This window comes from Rousettus aegyptiacus, unplaced genomic scaffold, assembly GCF_014176215.1.
Source record: "Rousettus aegyptiacus isolate mRouAeg1 unplaced genomic scaffold, mRouAeg1.p scaffold_m13_p_15, whole genome shotgun sequence".
In the NCBI taxonomy this organism is placed as follows: Eukaryota; Metazoa; Chordata; class Mammalia; order Chiroptera; family Pteropodidae; genus Rousettus; species Rousettus aegyptiacus.
In genome coordinates, this window is record NW_023416290.1 from 3,289,834 (window position 1) to 3,311,551 (window position 21,718).

A 21,718-nucleotide genomic window follows, 5' to 3' on the forward strand; every position below is an offset into this window, starting at 1 on the left:
CCGCAGCGCGGACCGTCCCCCCCTCCCCGCGCCAGCCGGCGCCCCCGAGCTCGAGCCAGGCCGCGCTCCGCGCTGGCCGCGTGGCCGCTGGCCCCGGGCGCGGGGAACCCGCCGGGCCGCCCACGTGCCGTGTCCCCGGGGGACGCGCGGGGGGGGGGGGACGGCCCCCCCGAGGCGCTTCCCTCCGTGCCGGTGGCCGCCGCCTGCCTTTCCTGCCGTCCCAGTGACTCGCCCCGGAAGGCGGTTGTCGCACGGAGAACGTGCGTTACCTGCAGAGTAGTTGGTGACAGCCGCCAAGCTGCGTCCCGGGCCGCCCCTTGCTGGCCCCGCGTGTCGTGGGGCCGTGTCGTGGGGCCGTGTCGTGGGGCCGTGTCGCTGTGAGCCGTCCCGCCCTCGGCCGCACACGGCATCCCGGGCCGCATTTTCTCCAGCGGTGACCAGAAAAGACCATCGGAATCGCCGGGCCGGCCGGGCTTGCCGAAAGGGCAGGGTCCGGTCCCAGCCCACACCGGCCGGCCCCTCTCGGGTCTGGCCCCTCCGCTGGCATCTTCGACACGCTCGCCGGGCGCTTCCGGCGCCCCGGGAAGCGTGGGAACCGCTGTCCGCAGGGCCCGTTGGGTGGGGGCGTCGTCACCCGTGGTAACGTCAGGACAGGCGTGTTCGGCCCCTGCCCTGCGGAGCTCGCGGGCTCGTGGGGAGACCGCGGTGGCCCGGCCAGAGCCGTAAGCCACGGCGGGGGACCGCTGCCGTGGTCCCCGTACGAGGTTTTGCTTTCCACTGTGTCGGTGACCTGCGATCAGGCTCGGTCCAAAACTTTTGAATGGAAAATTCCAGAAATAAGCAATTCGTGGATTTTAAATCGCCCGCAGTTCTGAGAAGAGCGGTGGGGTGTCGCGCTGTCCTGGGCCGTCCCGTCCCGGAGGCAGCGTCTGCACGCCGCACCCGCTCCCCGCACCCGAGGGACCGCGGTGGGGCCAGCCGGCGCGGCCCCGCGGCGCTTGCGGTCACGGCACCCGCGTTTCCCCCGCCAGCGGCTCCAGAGCTAGTCACGGAACCCCGCGACCGCACGTCGTAGTACCTGTTCCGTCGTGTCCTTCATTATTCATCCCTCGTGGCGCCCACCTTATCAGTTAAACTGTGGCACAGGTAGATATGAATAGGAAAAACAGCACATCCAGGGTTCTGTACCGCGCGCGGATTCGGCGTCCACTGGAGTCCTGGGGCGTATCCCCCGCGAATAAAGGGGACCGGGCTGCTGTACTTCCAACAGCAGAAGTCAGGGAATCTCCTAGAGATGTTTTGTTTTACTTCATGTACCACATGTACATGTGGAGGACTCCTTACTCCGCATACATAAAGGCATGGTTTGCTTTTCATCACCTTTACTAGCTCACTGAATAATTTCCAGGATTTTTAGAGAGGGTGGGAAGCTGTGTGATCAATGGCCACTGCATCTAAAGTGCGGCCGAGATTTGCCTGCAGCACGTTACCAAGCCTACTGTGCCCTCGTCGAGTTTCAGTTTTCATTTTCGGATTGGAGATTGGCAGCATTTATGTGGCACAGAGCCATCAGCACCGAGGGCTGCTTCAGTGTGACCGTACCCACACTTCTGTCCCAAGTGTCTGTGACATGTGCAGCTCTTCTTATAAAAAATCACCGTTCCCCTCATCATGGTTAGTTTACAGTCCACCTGTGAGTAATACTCCCAAAAATGCCTAAAAAGAAGTGGACCAGCAATGAACAGTGGGCGAAGAGCGCTGACCCTTCCTAACCAGTGTGTGCAGGGCTGCGTTGGGCCTAGCTCAGGAGAGTCGAGTGAACCACCAGCCCACACAGCTGCGAAAGCCGAGGAGAGAGAGATCCTGGGCCATCAGGGAGCTGGCGGCTCTTCCCGGCAAGCGTCTTGTTAATCTCCTGCCAGACGTTTGAGCGCCTGGCGCGCTGACGCTGGACACAGATACGGACCCCGTGCCAGGCCGTGGGCAGCACACGGGAAACAGGACTGCGCGACAGCTCATCCGAGGCAGGGAGGGCGCCTCGCCTCGTCTGTGAACAAACCTGCCTTTCTCAGTGGAGAATTCTTACGGAGTGTGTCCTAGAATTGCAGCTTTCTAAGAATATGAAGCTAGGCCTCAACTAATATGCTAGGATATTGGTTCAATTTTTTTAAACGAAAGCAGAGAATATAATCTATGTGTCAGATACACACACACACACGTATGTAAATACAGGACTAGAAAATGACCGACTGCGTCATTGTCCAAATTTTACAAAAAGACACTGACTTCTATGATCAGAAAGGAAAAGAACTTAAAGCCAAATGAACCTTTCATAAATTCCTTCAGAATACCTGAGCAGGCAGCAGGTGGAGATTGTTCACTACGTGGCCTACGCCGAAGTCACTTTCCAGTGACTTTTTGGGAGAACCTTGTTTCTTCATTTTCTGCTTGTATAGAATCATTTTAATTTTAAAATTAACTTGGGAGTATTCGAAGTATAAATATCAATTTAATTTAATTCGAAGTATAAATATCAATTTAGTTTTATTTGTAGTTTTTATTTGGTAGCAATATTTTCGCTCTCCTGTGCCTTAATGTCGATGTTTAAACTCTTAAAATAATTGATCAAGGAAGAAAAGGTAATGAGTATCAGTTTTTATTTGGTATTGTAAAATACTCAAAATATTTTACTGGCCAAACTGAGCTGTCATGCATGTTTTATGGCCAGCATTACTCGTTAATTCCAGTGCAGTCAATCCCAGGACTAAGTGCTTTGCCGTTAGATTTTATTTTCCATTTTGCTTGGATAAAATTTCCTTTAAGATTTTAATTTTAGAGGAAAAAAATGTACCCGGAAACCTTTGTATCCCCTTGATACTCTCCCACTTTAAAAATGAATGACACCTTAAAATCAATGTCAATTGCAAGAACCAACTTGTTTGAATTTCAGTTTGAAATACATTTTTATCTTGGTGATAAGCATCTTTAAAGGCAACTTTAAGATGAAAAAGGCAACTTTAAGATGAAAAAGGCAACTTTAAGATGAAAATTCTGATAGAACTAAATTACATTTTTGTCAAAAACAACTGTCTCTCAAATACTAGTGTTAATTTCTTAATCCCGAGCCAACACAAATTAAAATTAGAGTTTGGATTTTACTTTAAACTATTCGTTCATGTTCTGGTATGCAGAATTAATGGAATTTGTTTTTTGCCATTCAGGAAGTACCAGGTCGGAGCCAGAGTCCGGCTGCGGCTGTTAGATCTGGAACTCACGTCCAGGTTCCTGGGGGCGACAGCAGATACGACCATCCTGGAGGCGGATGCCGTCCTGCTGGGACTGCAGGAGACTAAGGACTCCAGGGCGAAGCAGGAGCCTCGTGAGCATAGCTGAGCGTGATCTAGTGCGTCCACTCCTTTGTGGAGCCCAGAAAGGCCTGAGGAACGCAGCTGGAAAATGGCGAGTGGGTGATTGAAAGAAGGCATATTAAATGAAACCTACAATTATGGCTCTTATTGTTAGAATGTCCTTGAGCTGTATCTCCCCTTCTCCCTTTTTATACACGTTTTCCCTTTGACCGGAGTGTGTGAACTGTACTGAGATTTCCGTCAGTCAGCGCTACCCTAAACAGCAGTAAACCAATCAGACAAAATCGCTTGCCTCAGGGAGCTTACCTTCAAGGGGAGGAATTAGACAATAAATAAGTAAAATACATAGGCCGTTAGATAGTGATATGTGCGAAGGACAAAAGTAAAGCAGGATCTGAAAAGATGTTTTCCCAAAGAGGAAGACATGTAGATGGCCAGGAGGCGCACGAAATGGTGCTCAGCATCAGAGAAATTCAAATCGAAATCTGAATGAGATACCACCTCACACCTGTCAGAACGGCTGTCATCTAAAGACAGAAGTAACCAGTGTTGGCGAGATGTGGAGCAAGGGAGCCCCGGGCATCGTTGCTGGGAACGGCAGTTGGTGCAGTCACTGTGGAAGATAGCGGGGAAGGTCCTCAGGGAATTAAAAGCAGAGCTAACACATGACTCAGCCATGCTGCTTCTGGGTATTTATCCAAGGAAGATGCAAACACTCACCCAACGAGATGTACGTGCCCCGTGTTCATTGCAGCATTATTTACAGTAGTCAAGATGTGGAAGCGATCTAGGTTCATGGGCAAACGGACTAAGAGATGTGAGCTACACACTCACAATGGAGAATTATTCAGTCATGTAAAAGGAAATCTTGCCCTTTGGGACAGCATGGGGGACCTTGGAGCATAATGCTAAGTGAAATAAGTCAGAGAAAGAGATACGTGTGTGATCTCATACGTGGGACCTGACAGCAGTAACAACAACATGATGGACATGGAAAACATAAATTAGGGGGGAAGACGAAGGGGACGAAATGGGTAGGAAGTACAAATTTCCAGCTATAAAATGAGGCACAGGGATGTGACGGACGGCATCGGGGCTGTAGTTAGTGATGCTGAATTGTATTTTTGCAAGTTGCTAAGAAAGTAGATCTTAAAAGTTCTTGTTACGAGAATAGCATTTTTGTGACTGTATGGTGATGGATGTCAACTAGACATGTGATGATCATTTTGCAATAAATACAGATATCAGATCATCACGTTACATACCTGAAACTAAACTACTGTTATAGGGAATTGAGTTATAAGGTATCAGCGTGACAGACTAAAATTTTGGCGTGATGTCCTGGACGGTCTCCCAGAATTGTTTACCGTACTTCACAGATGACAGAGGTCAAGGGCCGCACAGCAAAGGTCGCCTGTTCTAGCCCCCCATTAGGCAGGAATGGCCCGTTGCTGGTCGTCCAGCCAGCTCCGTCACCTCAGCACTCACATGGTGCTGGATCCCGAAGGTGCAGCAGCTAAAGGCTGTCTGCGAGCCACCTTCTCGATTCAGATGCTTTCCTTTAAAACTCTGTCATTGAGCCATGACTGACGCGTCGAAAGCTGCACACAGCTCAAGGAGTTCGGACGTGAGTGCGCAGCAGTGAAACCCGCCCCCGCCACCGTCATAGCCATTTCCGTCGCCTCCCAAAGTTTCCTCTCGCCCGCCCCCCTTTTTAAGGGTTCTTTTTTTCCTAAGGGAGAAACACTGCCGGCAAGATGGAAGACCCTCCTGGAAGGGACCTAATCGCAAAAGTGACATCCCCTCAACCTTGCCATGTTCCGTTGCTTAGAAGCAAGTTATCGAGGGGAGAGGGTAGCCAAGGCCACAAATACCAAGAGGCGGGGACCACCGAGGTCCTCTTAGGAGCTGCCACCGTGGATATGTAGGAGGCAGATAATTTTCTACTCCATTGACAGGGCTCTGACTCAGGTGCAGCAGGACTCGGACCTGGTGAGGGCACCAGGTCCCAGGCGTCTGCAGGTGCCGTGGTTGGATGAGCCGGGGTCGGGGTGAGGGTCAACGGATGTGAGTCGGTGAGGAGGGGTGTGCGTCGTTGTGACAAGGAGGACGACGGAGAGATTGGCATACTCGTCCCAGCTCTTCCCGCTGTGCAGAACCCTTGCTGTGGTCCCATGGTGACGGACGGGGCGGAGCCTCTGCCGTTGAACTCGTGTCTGTGATCGATAAAAGCTAGAGGTATGAGCAAGTGCAGGAAAGACGTCGATGAATCCATGAGTGGTAAATCCAGATTTAAGGAAACTAGGAAGTTTGAAACAAATCCCAAATTTCTGAGGCCAATGCGAATGGAATACTCTGAGCCTCTGAAACCGCGGGCTGGTTAGACCATTGGGCTGACCCAGTATTGCATTACTTATATTCATACCATTTGGTTTTTAAAAATAAATACACATTTTAGTATAAATTCCTAAGGGAAACATGTAGTTAGTTTGAACAGACTATAACCTTTCCTCATGTTTCTTTTAAACTAATTACAAAGAACTCAGAGATGTTCTGAGCCAAAGGATGAGGCATCGCTATGAAACGAGTGTGCCTTACTGTCCACACTCACACCTGCGTCCTCTGTAGGGCAGTGGAGACCAGGAAGTCGAGCGGGATCCTAGCCTCCAGGTAGGAAATTGTGTGGACCCCGAAATCATCCTGTGCACAGATGAAATCTCAGAAACCAAAAAGCGGTTCAGATTACTACCATTAGCTTCACAAAATTGCCTGCTTGAAGAAACAGTGCCATCTCTTCGACCATACTCTGTGAGTCCCAAATCATTATGGTTTGGGAAAAAGGCGCATGAGACTGTGATAGCAATAATTACTTCAAACGAATGAATAAAAGAAAGCAAGACATTGGGTTTTTTTTTTTCCAGGCAACATGTAAATGCAGAATCTTTCATTTTAGATGCAGTAAATACCACAGACGCCAGCAGAGGAAAATAATGTCCCAGCTCCGAAACCCGGACTAAGCAGAGTGGGGGTTCCACCGGGGCAGGAGCTGAGACGAGGACCGTGGGTAAAGCCGCGCCCCGGCGGTCAGGAAGCACGGTGTCCGGCACGGCGCTGCGCAGCTGTCTTTCAGACGGGTTTGGCGACGCCCGGTGTGCTAGTACATTTCCAAAACAGAACCACAAAACGGATGACAGTTTTAAGTAACCCTATGCCTGTAATTTTATTTTTATAAAACTCTGGTCCATTAGTCATCTCTATGTTTGATAACGCCTTTCCCTCTCCTACCTCGCCCTCTGGAGCAGGTGTTAGCAAAGTTTGAAATGACTAATAGACCAGAAAAAGTCCTGGACAATCTACCAAGGGGCTGTCATCAGCCCCTGTGTAACCTAACTTAAATGAGACTTGGTGGGCGTGGCACAAGAACTAGAAAAACCAGAAAAAAATATTATTCCAAGAGAACAAGACAGCGATTATAAAGTCAGATCCTCTGGTAAACCAGAAATTAAAGTCTTACTCATGCGAGGCGCGTGAACTTGACAGTGGTTCTCTTCCGAATAATTCCCTAAGCCCGCCGGGCGAGCGGGCAGGAAGCGACCCGCCGTGGGTGTGTATGGTGCGGTCTGGGTGCCGCTCCAGGGGCCGGAACGGGCGGGCGAGGAAGATTCTGCGAAGCTCCGTGGTTGTTAGGGAAACAGGCCCAGAACTCATGTGTGAGGTCGGGCGCGGTGGACACTCGGGCATGTGTGGCTGTGTCCCTGCCCTCCTGCTCCAAAACCGAGACCGGCGTCTGCTCTCACCAGAGTGTCCCCTCAGGTGGCACCCTACAGCCGCAGGGCAGGGCCCAGGAAGGCGCCGAGCGGGCTGGGCGGGGCGTTCTCTCCCCGCTGCGCACGGGCCTGTTTGTCAGGTTTACTCGGTTCTAGTGCCACCTTCCTCCAGGTGACAGGCAGGTGGCCCTTCCCCAGGCCTGGGCAGGATTTGCATATTGGGACAAAACACTGCCATCTTCGAGAAGTCGAGAGGCACGGGGTCACTGTTTTACGTCCTCCGACCCCCGCGGCCTCACCCGGGGTGTCCCGCCTCCGCCTCCCACCGCGGGGTCTCCGCGCGGTCAGTTCAGGTTCACGGGGACCGACTGCCAGGTCGCCAGGTCTCCGCGCTGCTCCTGCTGCGCTCGCCTCTCTGACTGTGTAAGTCGTACACAGAATGCTTTCCCACCATAGGCCAGGTTTAGTATTTAAAAATAATTCCAGGAATTTTTATCATTAAAAATAATAATTTTAGGACTATATGGAAGATGTAATCTAGTTTTCTGACTAGCTCTTTCTAATGATATGTGATCATGGTTGATATCTAGTTGAGAAAATTCTTTTAAGAGTCTGTCGATCAAAAACATTGTAAACTCCTGACTAATCAGAAGGGTTTCAGTGGCTAAGGAGCATGTAAATGACTACACAAGCCTTGCCTTGAAACTCCAAAGTGAATTACTCAGTCGCCTGGCCCAGAACGTTTCCTGCTTTTTAAAGTAAGAGAACACCGAACAGGATTTAAAGTTTCCCTTGATGACTCAGGGCCACCACTGTGGAAAACAGTCTTGGGACGATGAGATTTCCCAGGGACCGCGGTGGCCCGCCGCATGCCCCAGGCTGCTCGTTCTGTCCCGGGGCTCGGCCTCACGAGTGCGAGTCCCAGGGGCCAGAGAGAGAGAGAGGACACCTGTGTTCCTTGTCCCCGTGGACTTGAAAGAGACTTTAAATATGAGAGCGCAGCTTCCTGAGGGATAGATATTCTGGCCCCGTCGGGGTTTTAAAATGTTCTTTTCCAGCGGAATAATGTTCAAAGGTAATATTTCTGTCTCTGGCAAAAGTGACACCTCCTCGCTGGATCTAAATTCGTCACCCTGTCTCTGTGATGCAGAAAGCGCGCAAGCATTCAGTTCTTCTCTACCTCGGGCTCATTAACTCCGTGTTCTGACATCTGCCTGGTCGGTTCTTTGTGATGGGTTGGTTACCTCTGTGGCGGGTTACTTACCCGTAACCGTTCAAAAATTCCTGTCTAAAAGGCACCGAAGAGCATTATCGGTGTAAAAATGCCATTTTAGTGTACTGAGGTTACATTAAAACCATGAACGTATTATATATATGTTAAATGTTTTACCCTCTTCCCGTGGGTGCCTCCCCGCCCCCCAAATAATCACTAAAGGATTGCTAAGTTGGTTAGAGTCCTTCCTCATATACCCTACTTTTACGTGAATTTTATTTAGTAATTAAAATTTTTTTTAGCATTTACATCCTAATTTCAGTAGGAAATGAAACAACATAAAAAAGTACTGCCTTGAATTGAGTCACTGCTGAGTCAGGTTTATTTATTCAGCAGGAATCTTTCTACCTGTTCCCTTTGAACCCAAGTGATCTGGATTCAAAAGCCTCCGCCTTCCAGAGCCCTGGTCTCAGCTGGTACTGAGCTCGCTGGCCTGCAGGATGCAACGCAGCCCATGCCTGAAATGCAGCTTCCGGCCGGCCTCCCCCTCCCCCGCCCTCCTCTCCGCGCTTCCGGCCTCCGTGTCACCCAACTCAAGCCCCGCAGGTCTGGGCCAGCCCACCCTTCCTGGTCGTCAGGACTCCTCCTGGGCATTCCCGTTGCTGTGAGTGCTGAAAGGAAACGGAGGAAGCAGTAAACGGTAGGATTTTCCAAGCAAGTGTGACAGTCTGGAATTTTCTTATGACGTGTGGGATTCCTTTCCAGTTTTTCCTGGTCTTTCCATTTGGGTTCGCACATGTTTCGATGTTCTCAGAATAGCTTATGGTGAAATCCTGCCTGCCTTCTGAGCACAGCCAGGAGGAGGACGGCGCCTTTTTGAAAAGCCAAGTAATTCTGTCATAGTCTAACAAACGACCTTACTTGGGAGCAGAGCGCCACCGCGGTCCAGCATTCTCCAGGTGCCTGCTCTGCCACCAGAGTGTAAACAGACACTTTTCAGTCCATATTTACCTCTTCAGAACACAGCCCCTAAAATAAAAAGGAGAGAGAGAGAGAGAAAGGAACAGGAGGAAGCATTAGGAGGTTCTCGGCTCTGACTCTGGATGGTTAGCGTTTCCCCTCCGTGTAGGGCGACTAAGCGGGGTTAGCGCCTGGCCTGTCACCCTGGAAACCTTATCTATGGCTTGACAAGCGGGCAGCTCGCCTGGACTGCTCTGTGTGTGTGTGTGGGGGGGGTGGCGGAGACAGGGGTGCGTTCCTGGACGCGTTCCTGCTCCCTCAACGAAGCATAATCAAAAACGAGAAACAAATGGAGACGCGTAACCATTTAAATGAGCGGCGCGCAGTCTGGGGATCCTGCCTCGGGAGTTTAAATTTTCTGAGTCCTTGGAACCAGGAGCGTGTGGTGGCCCCAGCCCCACCGTAGGACCGAGTCGGCGGTGACGTGCTTGCAGGCGGCGTCGAGGCCGGGGCCCGTCCTCGGGGCCACCGGCTGTGCCCTCGGCTGAGGTGTCACGGAGTTAGTAAGGCCAGATGCACACAGCAATGAGCGGTGGTGACCCTTTGGTTCCGAGAAGTGACGCTGAGAGGGACAAGGACCTCGTGCGTCTCCCAAGAGCTCCAGCTCCTTCTCCCGGAAGCAGAATCAAGGCGATGGCGAGAGAAGCCATTCTGCCGCTGGGGAGAAAGCGGGCAGTTTGGCACCTGGCCCCGGACTGGGGGAGTGTGGCGGAGGCCGGGGCAGGCTTGGCCGACAGGTGTGCCGAATGCAGACGGCCTCAGGTGCAGCAACGCAGAGGAGGGGCTGGTACCTCAGTGGACTGGGGGACAAGTCCCCGTTGAGGCGCACACTGCATGAAAGGGGGAATCGAATTAACCGCGAGGAGTCAGTTACCGCTCCCGCGCTGACTAGGGGGTTAGGGGAGGCTCTCCGCCCACGGCTCCTCGCCAGGGCTTCATCTTGGCCTCACCTGGGCAGGGGCCTGCAAGAGCCTCTAGTGGGGCAGGAGCCCGGGTGGCGCCCAGGAGGGAGCGGAGGCCGCCAGCAGGCTGACTGTGGCAGAGCGGCGCTGCGGGCCGCCGGCGCCACCACCCACGGGACCCCCCACCCCCCGCCGAGGGTCCTGTTGGCGGGTGGGTGGGGGTGGGGCCGGGAGCGGCCACCGCCAAGCCGGGGTTGTCCACTTGTCGGCTTGGGAGCACGTGGGCCCACGGGGTCGGGGTCGCCCTCCCCGCCCCCTAATCCCCCTCCCCTCTCCCGCCCCCGCCTGTTCCCCCACCACGAAAGGACACTGTCCGCCTTCGGGCCGGGATTCGGGCGCCGATCATCTGATTTCTGAGGGTTGTTAAACTTTTCTTCCTCTTCTTTTCTAAGCGATGTGCCAGCGGCATTTCCGAGCACAGAAGCGATGAAGCGGGCGGCCGGGTTTCCGCTCTCGCCGGCGCCCGCGTCCCGGGCCTCGTGGCGCAGGTCCCCGGGGCCGGGGCCGGGGCGGGGGGGGCGGAGCCCGAGGTCCCCCGCGGCCCCCCGAGGTCCCCCGCGGCCCCCCGAGGACCCTCGTGGTCCCCGCGCGGCCGCGAGGCGCCGCCGGCGCGGATCGGCCACCTGCTCGCTGGGCACCTGACCGGAGGTGGCGCGCGGGGGTCAGGGGCCTGTGCGTCGGGAGCCGGGGCCACCGCCACCGCGTGTCCGCACCCCGCTCCCGGCCTGTGCGCGCCTGCGTGTGTGAGCTTGGGGAGCCGGGCGGCGTGCGGGTTCAGAGTAAAAGCCAACCCCCTGAAAGCCGGGAAAGCCACGCCAGTTTGGGCTGGGGACCCCGACGGCTTGACAGACAGAAGACTTCGCCGAGTGAGCAGGGCCGGCAAAGCGGAATCGAAGTCTCCGTGTGTTGTCGTGGTGGTGGTTTTTAGTTTTAGGTTTTGCTTTCTTGCCCATGTCCAAATGGATAGGTCTGTGTTTTAAAAATTGTGAGGGCTGTCAGTGGAATTTAATGTAAAGATAGATAATGGCACTGAACGAAGTTGCCAGTTCCCTGGACGCACCTTGTTCCTCCCAGACGGCAAGCTCACGGGTTCTCTCTGACTGTCTGACTCGCTACAAGTTTAAGGGGGCGGGGCGGGGGAGCTGCAGACCCTGTCACTCAGACAGTGGCCCGCGCAGCCCCGCAGTCCGCGGCGGGGCCAGCAGTGCGCACCTTGCTTTCAGCGGCCTCCTGCTCTCCTCACCCGCTCTCCTCACCTGGTGCCCTCCCTGCCCCACCCCAACGCTCCGGCGTTGGAATAGCAGGTGGTGAGGTAGGAAGCTCTGGGCTGATAATGCATGTAGTATGTTTTCCTGCCGTGGCCTGCGTAGCTGGCGGTGCACTCTGATAAATCTGTTAATAATAGATACTGCTCCACTTCCGACAGAAACTTCGTGTCCTGAAGATTTAGGCTAAGGGGTTGTCCGTTTGTGTATAGGGTTTTACTTTCCTAAAAATCAAATAAATCAACTTAAAGCCTTCTATGTATCAGGTGGGATTATAGACACCTGACAAGAAACATATCTCCTCTCACTTTATTGTATATCCTCGAGGGGCCACATGATTGGCACTAACTTATTTTTAAAAAGTTCAGATCCTTGCATTCCCAGTGTCAGAGAAAGGCACCATCAAACTGGAATGACAAAGCTTTATTCTCTGTCAGGCCGCCCTCTGCAATTCCATTTATGAAAACTAATCACCTAGGAAAATCACTGACTATAGTATTGTCACGAACTGGTACCTCTTTGTCCATATAGCATTTATCTACAAAAAAGAAAACACACACACACACACACACACACAATTGAACGTTCAGGTAAGCACGAAATTATTATGAGTTTACCGAATTGATCAGAAAAGCTAAAAAATGCAATGTCTGTCCTGGTTCTGCGCCTGTTCCATCCCACCAATAAAGGCAAGAGAGCAGAATCTGTCCAAAAATGGCCTGCAGATGATGACCAAATGCTTTGTGTTCTTTTATAAATAAATTCTCTGGTGTAGTAGCACCTCATTCAATCTGTGATTCCAGCCTTAACTCTCAGATGGACAACCATCAAATTAGAAAGATTTAAAAAAAAAAAAAGAACTATGCAATAAAGCTTGTATGTCTTTTATTAGGAGATTCATACAGATTTTCACTCACAGCCTATTTGCTTCTCCTTAAGGCATGATTCTAAGGTATTGGTTTTTCATTATTCACTGACTATAATTGAAACCCAAAGAAAAATTTAAGGCTCCAGAAAGAAGTGACAACTAATTTAAAAAGCCAACAGTCACCCAGAGCCTTTGTGGGCATGAGTGAGCCAAAATTTCTTTTCAGCACAGAAGATACGGTGGTCGTCAGTATATATTGGTATAAATGACAATTGTTATGAACTTAAATCGTTAAAACAAGATGGCGTGATGCATATTGCACTGTGCTTAAAAAGGCAGGGAAGCAAGATAGAAAATTTTATGAAAATTTTATGAGGATTTAGAATGCTTTTGCACTTAAGGGAATAAGCTTCAGTCGGTTATGAAATCTATAAGTAGAATTCTTCATTCTTCAAGAATTTTAGACAAATGAAGCATTGTGACAGGAAAAACTAATCACACCTTAGTTTTACATAGTATCCCAATGGATGCCCTCCAGGTAAGCTTTAGACTCGTTATCTGCTCAGTAACTCGGCTCACATCCTCTTTACCTCTGGGTTTCCATCGGAGGAGAGTCGGGCCTGGCTTTGCTGAGTTTGTGAGGTCCCCATTCAGACCGTGAGCTGTAGGCACATTCAGTTCGGATCAGCACGTTGTCTGTGGAAGTCATTAAGGGTTGGGAGGCAGCTTGATAAAATTACAGAAAATAGCTGGGAAACACGACTTAAGAACCGACCGCAAGAATGACATGGAAAGTTGCATGAGAGGTGCCCAGAGAGCATCGGACCACTCTTGGTCATGGTCTAGCAAACTTGGAAAAAGAACCTCTCTAGAGAACACAAAAACAAGCAGGACACGGCCATCCCCGTGCCAGACGAGGAGGAAAAGAATTTACGTGAGTGGAAATACAGCTTCAGAAATGAAAGTCTGAGATTAGGAGTTCATTTGGCTGAGCCCAATTGCAAGGGTAACCGATGGAAGTTTCCACAACTGACTCTAATGTTCGAATTTGGAAAAAATGCTCATCTGCTTTCAGTTTGAAAAGGGAAAGAAAGCTCGTGCTCGCCCTGGACCAGTCATCGCAAAGCCGCGTTGGAAAAGGTGATGCACACTGCAACGTGTGAACGTTTGGAGAAACGGTGTGTGCGTTCCCTACGGCAGATGACGTCTATTTCAAGACACACTCAACCTCTCTCCTTTCTCCAGGAACTGTGGCCGAGCGTTGCTGACCAGGGGGCATCACATTCGTTGACCACCAGCCGTCTTACAGGGACTTACCTACATCGTCTCGGTTAATACTATCATCTAATGGGAAGGTGTTTATTACCTTCTTCTTTTTTGAGACGAGGAAGCTGAAGCTTAAAGAGGCAATTTGCCCTTACCCACAGGGGCGGCAGAGGCGATGGAGTCAGGCTTCAAGACCAGCCTGTTTTTCTAAAGCCCCTGCTCCTCCATCTGCCCCCCGTAAGAATGAGACTCCGGTGGCCAGGGCTGCTCATCCTCGCCACGGTCCGGATACACCCGGGTGTCCGGCATCTACAACGTAGGGAATATGTTTGCGACTCTGACTACTGGAGAAGCGTCGGAAATCTGGAATTCCCTTTTCCCCCTCCTTTCAACAAAGGTTCGAACTTTTCGGAGTAAATAACCAATCTAGAAATTGAGTCAGGTGTCTGAGTCTCACTTTTTATTGCCACATGGCTTTAAATGCCTTTAGAGTTGCCGGATAAACGGAAGTGCTCTCTCTGCCCACCCCCAGGGGGGGACTCGCTGCGCCCTGGAAGGACGGGGAGCCTCTCCTGCCTGCATCATTTCTACTCCTTTGTTGAGACATGTAAGAAACTCTCAGGGGTACAGTGAGGTAATAACTGAAAGTTTAGGTTCGTGAAAAAGAGAATTAGGAAATACTTAATCCGTGGTATCAAATCTCCTTTTTTTTTTTTTACATGTACATTTCCTATGATTTAGTTCCAGATAATAGCGTTTGTTCCTCAGTGAGCTAATATTTTAACTCAAAAATAAATAGGATTACCGTTCTCTCCTCCCGGTGTGCGGTGGGAAGGAGAGGGAAATCAATGAATAGCTTAAAGGTTTTATTTGATATAATTTTCATATTTTTAAAAAATTCACAGTGTTAAAACCTCAGGAGCCGGGCTTAAAACACACATGGGAAAATGCATTGTAAAAAGCCTGCTTCGAAATGAGAAAATTTCCGGTCCGGTCTGGTCCGGGGCTCACGGTGTCCAGGGGTTCTGCGTAGACCCCCGCCGAGGACATCGGTCCTGTTTCCACGTTTCTACGTGGTGGTGAACAGTGTCTTGATTAGCAGGATGAGGTCACCTTCATATCCGATGGTCCAGCATGCCCCTGGTGGTGGAGCTTTCTGGAATGGCCCTGAGCGGGAAATGTTACCGAGGGGACCGAGTAAGTAAGTGACGGCCTGTCCATCCCTCCCCCATTCCCCTGCGAGAGCAAGAGGGAGGACGTGGGATCAGCACGTCGGGCCCATCAGCTCCGCAGACGGCCTTTGGTGGCCAGCTCGGAGGGGACTCCCCGGGCGCAGAAGCACTGGCCGTGGTGAGGACGCGTCCGGCCCGGCTCACGCTAGGGGAGCCTCCGAGTGGCAGGGAGGCAGAGGACGTGAGAGTCACACACGGGGCCTGTGCTCGCCTCTCGTCCCCCCGCAGCTTAACGCCGGGTGCCCAGGACGCGGGCCTCACACCTGTTGTCTCCTCACCTGCGCTCGTTGCCCAGGCGATGTGGTCTCACGGCTTTAACCCCCGCATGCGGAATGCCAGCCCGAACGCTCCCAGAGCTCCAGGCTCCTGCCGAACACCGTTTCCTCAGCCACTTGCTCGGCGACGGCGTCCGGGCTGCGCTGCACATGGCCGTGTGTCCCGGAACGAACGCACTCCGGGCCCCTCGCCGCCAGCCTCCCGCAGCCTCTGCCGCCCCTGCGTCCCCGCTTGCTCAGGGCACAGGTCCGGGAGTCGCCCTCGGCCCTTCTCTGTCGTGCGCCCCCCTTTTCTGATGTCACGATGACCCCTTCGGCTCCAGCACGCGACGCCTTCCGGCCGCCGCCCTGGCCCAGTCGCGGCCGCGTCTCCCCTGGGACGTGGCTCCCCACGTCACGTCCGGCTGTCCATTCGCGGTCACGCGTCTCCTGGGTCACGCGGGAGGTTCCCGGGTGGGCCGCCCGCCGCTGCCGTTGGCCCCGTCACAGAGTCGTTTCGCCGTAGAAGCCAGAGCGATCGTTCTAAACCCAGGGGGGCCGCGTCATGTCTCTGCTGGGAGCGCGTCATCTCAGAGGAAACACTCAGGCCCCTAGAGCGGCCGTCGAGGGCGGCCGGGCCCACCTGCCGCGTGGCCCGGCCCGCCTCCCACCCCGCTCCGCATCGGCCCCTCATCCCGGCCACGCCGACCCTGTGGCTGCTCAGCCTTGGCAGGGCCACGGCACCCCAGGCCCCGCGCCTGGAGTGGTTTCCCAGCCCCCTCCCCCACCCCCCAGCTTTGCAGCGTAAGCCCTGCCCCGACTGCCATCGCGCCCATTTAAACGCCCGGCGGGTCCGCGCACCCCCGTCCCCCTCCCCGATGTGGTGCAGTCACTGCTCTGACGTCCTGCCCCTTGGGGCCGGAACCTGAGCTGCTCCCCATTATGGGTTTCGAATCCCGGCCTTTTCCTGTTCACGAAAGGAGACCAGAGGCCATGCGCCTGCCCCCCCGGTGGTGGCAGGTGTCGGGTGTCGAGTGCCCCGTCACCAGGAAATGCCCTGGCCATGCGGGGGGGGGGGGGCGGGCGGAGGCGGCCCCGCCAAGCCCGAGGCGCCCCCGGCGGCTGGGCGCAGACTGGAAGGGACGTGCTGCCCCGCGCTCCGCCCACGGCCCCCGCTTATCTCCCCATCGGAGGGCAGGGGTGAAAGTGTCGCCCGGCGCAGAGAACAGCCCGTGCCAGGCTCGCCCTCAAAGGCCGGCTATTGTTGACGATTATGTAAAAAGCCTACTGGCGATTCAGAAAAGAAAAGCCGGTTCACAGAGCCTGCTTGTCCCTGCTGCGGGCCGAGGCCTGGGCCAGGGGCAGGAGGAAGGAAGGAGGGCCGGCCACCTGTCGGCCCGCGTGTGGGGCCGGGGCCCGGCCCACCCCAGAGGGGGCCGTGGGGGCCGCGCGTTCAGGCCACCGCCCTCCCCGGCTCCGTCCAGTGCCCGCTCTGGCCCGTCCTGTGCTCTGCTCCGCCCTCTTCTCCCGGGCCCCGGTGATCTGGTCCCGTGGGCGCTCGCTGCTTCTCTCCACCTCCAGGGCCGCCTCCGCGTCCACGCCGCAGGCACGGCTTCTGCACGCCCCCGCCGGCCCCCCTGCCCGGCCCCGACGCCCTCGGCGCCCCGTCAGGGCAGCTGCCTGTCGCGGTGCGGGCTCACGGTCCTCGGCGGCTCGTCGCCGCCCTTCAGACAAGGCGAGGCGCTGGCTCCTGCCGCCGGCTGAGCCCCTCGAGGTCTCTCCCTCCCCCCTTTCGTTCCCTCTGCTCCTTCGCCTCTCAGAATACGCGGCGTTTCATTCTCCTCACAACGTCGCCCTCCTCCTGCCTTCCTCGAGCCCTCGATCTCTGCACCGCGATTTCCCTCTCTCGTCCTCAGGGCTCCTCTCTGCTCCGGTCCCCGTCACGGCCCGGTCCCCCGAAACCCCGCGAGCCTCTGCTTCTGTCACGATCCCCCTCTCCGCCTCCCTTTCCTCTTCCACCTCTGTTTTTTCAAATACTCAGATGTCTCGAAAGAGTCGTCCACACCTGTTACGGCCACTTCCGCTGCACCTGCTGCCCTAACCCCATGGCGATGTGGTTTCTGACCTCCCTGCCGCAGTGCGGAGCAGAAGGCCCCGCGCGACCTCCCGGGGGCTTCCGTCCGTCTCTCGAGGGCTGGACCGTGGAGCGCAGGGGGAGAGTGGGACAGCCGGGTTGAGGGGGTTCGCGGTGGCAGGGCAACCAGCAGCCACACGAGGGCGTTTCCGGGGGTGTCAGTGAGTGGTCGTCTACCACCGCTCACGTGTGCGAAGTGTTTTCCCCGAATGGGGAGCTCCGCGTGCGAGCTCTCCCCTGGAACCTGTCCCCATCTGCTGGGTGCCGTTTAATCCGCCCTAAAGGGCAAAGGGACACGGACCTTTATTCTCTTCCCCTCGTCTACACGTTTTACTCATAAAACGACATCTCGTACGCCCCCTCCCTGCTCCGCCTCTCGGGCCTCCCCTCTCCTCCCGCTTCGGGTCTGTTGGCAGAGAGAAAGGGAACAATATTCTGCTTGTGAGTGAAAAGGGGACACTGGGTAGAATGGTTTAGAAACTGGAACAAGGCCCGGAATAGAGTCCTTGCTCTTGGCCTCTCCCTCCGCGCCCCCTTGGAGGCGTCCGGAGCCCCGTCAGGACACCTCCCTTCACCCGGTGGCCTGCGGGCCAGCAATGGTTCGTGCCGAGCGGCGTTTAAGTTTCGGCCAATGCCGCCACCGACCAGAACGTCACCGATGAGAAGGCGGGGCGGCCCCAGGGTACAGACACAGGGAGCCCGCCTGACAGCGGCACCGAGGGGACCACTGCCTTCCGGGCCCAGGACGGAGGCGTGAGCCGGGGGGCGGGCGGCCGTCGAGGTGGTCGCTTTGCGGCCACTCCGGGATCAGCAGTGAACACGTGGCCGTGGGCGGAGGGAGGCCTGAGCCCAGCGGAGGGTGCGGGCCGGAGGAGGGACCCGCTCATCACCGAGGGCTCTTCCGTCGCCACCACCTGCCACGCCCGTCCAGCTGCCTGCCGGACAGCGGGGCACAGAGGCCGCAGGGGCTCTTTGCGCCTCGGAGGCCTGGGCCAGATCGTGCTCGTTACCGGCGCCCCGTCCCGGGCCACGAGCACTCACGAGCACCGTGCCGCGCGAGCGACCGGGCTCCTCGCACACTTCATCAGCACGTTCCGGTTTCTCTAACGCTCTCCGAAGTGTGCGTAGCGTTGCGACGTCCCCACGAGCACCGCGCGAGAGTCTCGGGTGCCCGCGTGTGTGATGTCGGTCCTTCGTGTTAGCTTCCGAGTGCGTGGAGTGGTACCTCGCGCGGCTCTCCTCTGCGTCTTCCTGATGGGTGTTGGCGTCGTGCATTTTTCCGTGTGCTTGTTGGACATGCTTACTTCCGATTTCGTAAAGTGTCTTTCAAGCCTTTGGCCCCTTTTAAAATGGTTTAAGGAAAGTATTTGAAAGCCCTTCCACTGGTCATTTGTAGGAGCTCGTGCATCCCAGTTCAGTCTTCTGTCCAGGGTGCGTGTGCGTGTGCATGTGTGTGTGTGTGTGTGTTTGTGTACACAATTGCCTTTGCTGTTCTGTGTCTTGTCTGTTAATTTCCTTAATGGTGTGGAACATTTTGATTTCAATGTGGTCTGATTTATCATTCCTTTTGTAGTTGGTGCTTTTTATACGTAGTTTAAGAAATCTTTGCCTACCTCACTGCTGTATTCTGTATTTTCTTCTAGATGCTTCACGGTTCTGGGTTTTATGTTTAGGCCTAGGATCCAACTCAAATTCATTTTCGTGTATTAAATGAAATAGGGATCAAGATTTTTCTTCCATTTGGATATTCAGCTGTTCCAACAATATTTATTAAAATGCAAAGACGTTCTTTTCCCCATTAGATTAATTCGGCCCCTGAGCTTGGAAATCAGTTGACAATGCATCTGTGGATTGTTTCTGGACTCTCTGTTCTGTTTGGTTGGGCTTTTTATTCATCCCTATGCTATCACTTGCATGTTTGCTTTTGAATTCAGAAAGACAACCTTCTCACACTGCCCAGCCCCAAACGCGAGGGGGTGGTCATTATGTCGTAAGTGTATCTTCTCTGGGCTCGATACCTTTCGAACCTTTAGTATATTTATAATCACATTGCTGGTACTTAGAGCTGTAGCATTAGTAGTTATGAAAAGCCTGTTAGATGCTCGTAGTTCTCCTGCTCCTCCTATGCGTTTTTATTATGATTATTATTAATTTTTACGAACCATTTTGCACAGGCTTTATCCCTAGTTTGTCGATGGAGAAACGGAGGCACCGCATGGCCATCCTAGAGCTGGTTTCCAGACTGCCTCAGATGGTCTCGAGAGTTTCCGCCACCGCCCTCCCCCAGGGGCGCGGTCGGCACAGTCATCAGCTTTCAGTTACAATGTGCCCGCTGTAGACCGTTCAGAAAGCGCGTTGGTTGAGGTGACAACTCGCATTCACCTCTCGGGCAAGCGCTGTGCTCTCCTGTCCCTCCACACGCCGGTGGGAAATGCATTGGTGAGCAGCGCCGTTACGTGTGCGATCTAGCTGTTTGCCGCGCAGCCGGGGTCGCCCGGAGCGGCGGGCGAGAGCCGACGGCCAGCTGGGCCGCGGTGGCCGCTCGTCCGGCCGGTGTGGACGGCGGGTTTCTGCGCGTGCCCTTGCCCGTCCCGGCTCACGCTCCCTCTCCACCACGCCAGGCTAGCTGTCTGGGGTGCAGCGTGTGAGCGCCACGAGTCCGCGCTCCGGGCGCCCCTGGCCTTTCGTGGGTTCAGGAATGGCTCCGGAGAGGTAGGAGGTGGGGCACTTAGTCCTCTCTACTTGGAGGAGTCACTGACTATCGAGTTTTAACAAAAACAATCAAACAAACAAAGTGCCCAAACAGAGCGCCAAAGGCACTTCGAGAGGAGCCTTCCGCAGCTACCGACAGGATTGTGACCATTAGCTCTCCGCTTTGCCTTCTCTGTAAGCCAGCCCGTCTTGGGGTGCATCGCTATGAACCAACAGCAGTTCAGGTGGAATCGCTCGCACCCCTTGATCAGCTCCAGCAGCCAAGGAGGGCAGGGGTCAGGTGCACACAGGGAAAGACCAACCCGGTCCGACTCGTTCGACTTTTTAAAGGAACCTGAGTCGTGAGCTGCTTTTCATCTTGAATGTACTGCTGTCGTTTGAATGCCACCTCGGACGGAGGCGAGGCTTCCGAGCTACCGGATTTGAAAAAAAACAGGCCAGATCCTGGTTTCGAATTTCTTCCGCAGCCGTCAGCACGGCTGGGGTTTCATTCACGTGCTCCCTCGTCCGTCCGTCTGTCCATTCACAATCCGGCCGGCATGTCATGAATCGGCTTGAGCGAGGTGCTGCCTGACGAACATTCGTAATCTCTGGATCAGTGTTCACGTTGTTTTCTTCTCTTCTCGGAGAAACCGCAGGTCGAGATAACACTCACCTCGAATGGCGGTCAGTGCGCCGACGGAGGAGGGGCTGGCCGGTCAGGATGGTCTGACCATAAGTTACCTCTGGAAAGGAAAACGCATTCTTACAGTTAGTTCCGTTTCAGCATTAAGTTACCTCCGACTAGCATCCCGTCAATTTTGATGGTATTTTTGCCTTTATAACATTGATATTTGTTCATTAAAGAGACGGTTACAGTACCTTTTGCATAGATTGGAGTACATGATATAATAAGTTACTTTCTGTGACGTGGCGAGTATCTGAGGATACTACGAGATGTTTACAGATACTTCTTTTTTTTTTTAGTTTAAGTATTAACAGTATTCTCAGTTTCATGAGCTGGTCAGCTGTACCCAGGGATGCAAGCCTGACAAATACACACACTCAACTTTGGGGGGAGGGGAAAGCTGGGGTGTTATTAAAACTTCCTGCAAAGTTTCTCTTAAGTTTCGCCGCACGGCAGGGTACCGGGTCCCTCGGTCGGCATGGCTGTTGGTGGAGGTGGCTCTGCCCTCTCATATTGGCTCGTGGGCATTTTCCGAAATACTTTCGGTTTCTGGTTAAAGCACCATGGCCGTGCCATGGACCCGAACAACGGCTGAGGACTCGGGACCGCCGGGGCGAGGCTGGGAGGGGATAGAGGGAGAGCCAGACCCAGGAGTTGGCAGGACCGGGCAGTGCTGAGGAACGAGCAGCTGAGGATGACCCCGGGGGCCAGTGAGGAGTCAGAGAACGCGCAAAGGTCGGAGGTGCCCTTGGCCGCGCCGCGGTCAGGATGGCAGAACTGGCCGCAGGGGGCCCCAGAAGCCGGGCGATGTCCCCTGCAGCCAGAAAGCCTTGCCTGTGCCTCAGCGTGTCTGGGCAGGGCGGCCACGCGGGGAGACGGCCAGCAAGCTCGCCTCTGGAGAAGGGGCACGTGTGCACTTGTCAAGGTCACGGGGCAGAGCTGGGGTGGACAGCGCGGCCCTCGGTCCCCGTACTCCTGGCCCCAGGCCTT

The 21,718-nt window shown here is 54.4% G+C and overlaps 1 protein-coding gene across 1 annotated transcript in view; it reads left to right on the plus strand.

The window, feature by feature from the left end:
* MRPS28 (mitochondrial ribosomal protein S28) overlaps positions 1 to 3,714 on the plus strand; it is a 52,876-nt gene extending 49,162 nt beyond the window's left edge. Inside the window, exon 3 of the mRNA XM_016151482.2 lies at positions 3,222 to 3,714. Coding sequence (XP_016006968.1) covers positions 3,222 to 3,393 — 172 coding nt within the window. The 3' untranslated portion in view covers positions 3,394 to 3,714. The remainder of the gene's footprint in view (positions 1 to 3,221) is intronic.
* The last annotated feature ends 18,004 nt before the right edge of the window (positions 3,715 to 21,718 follow it).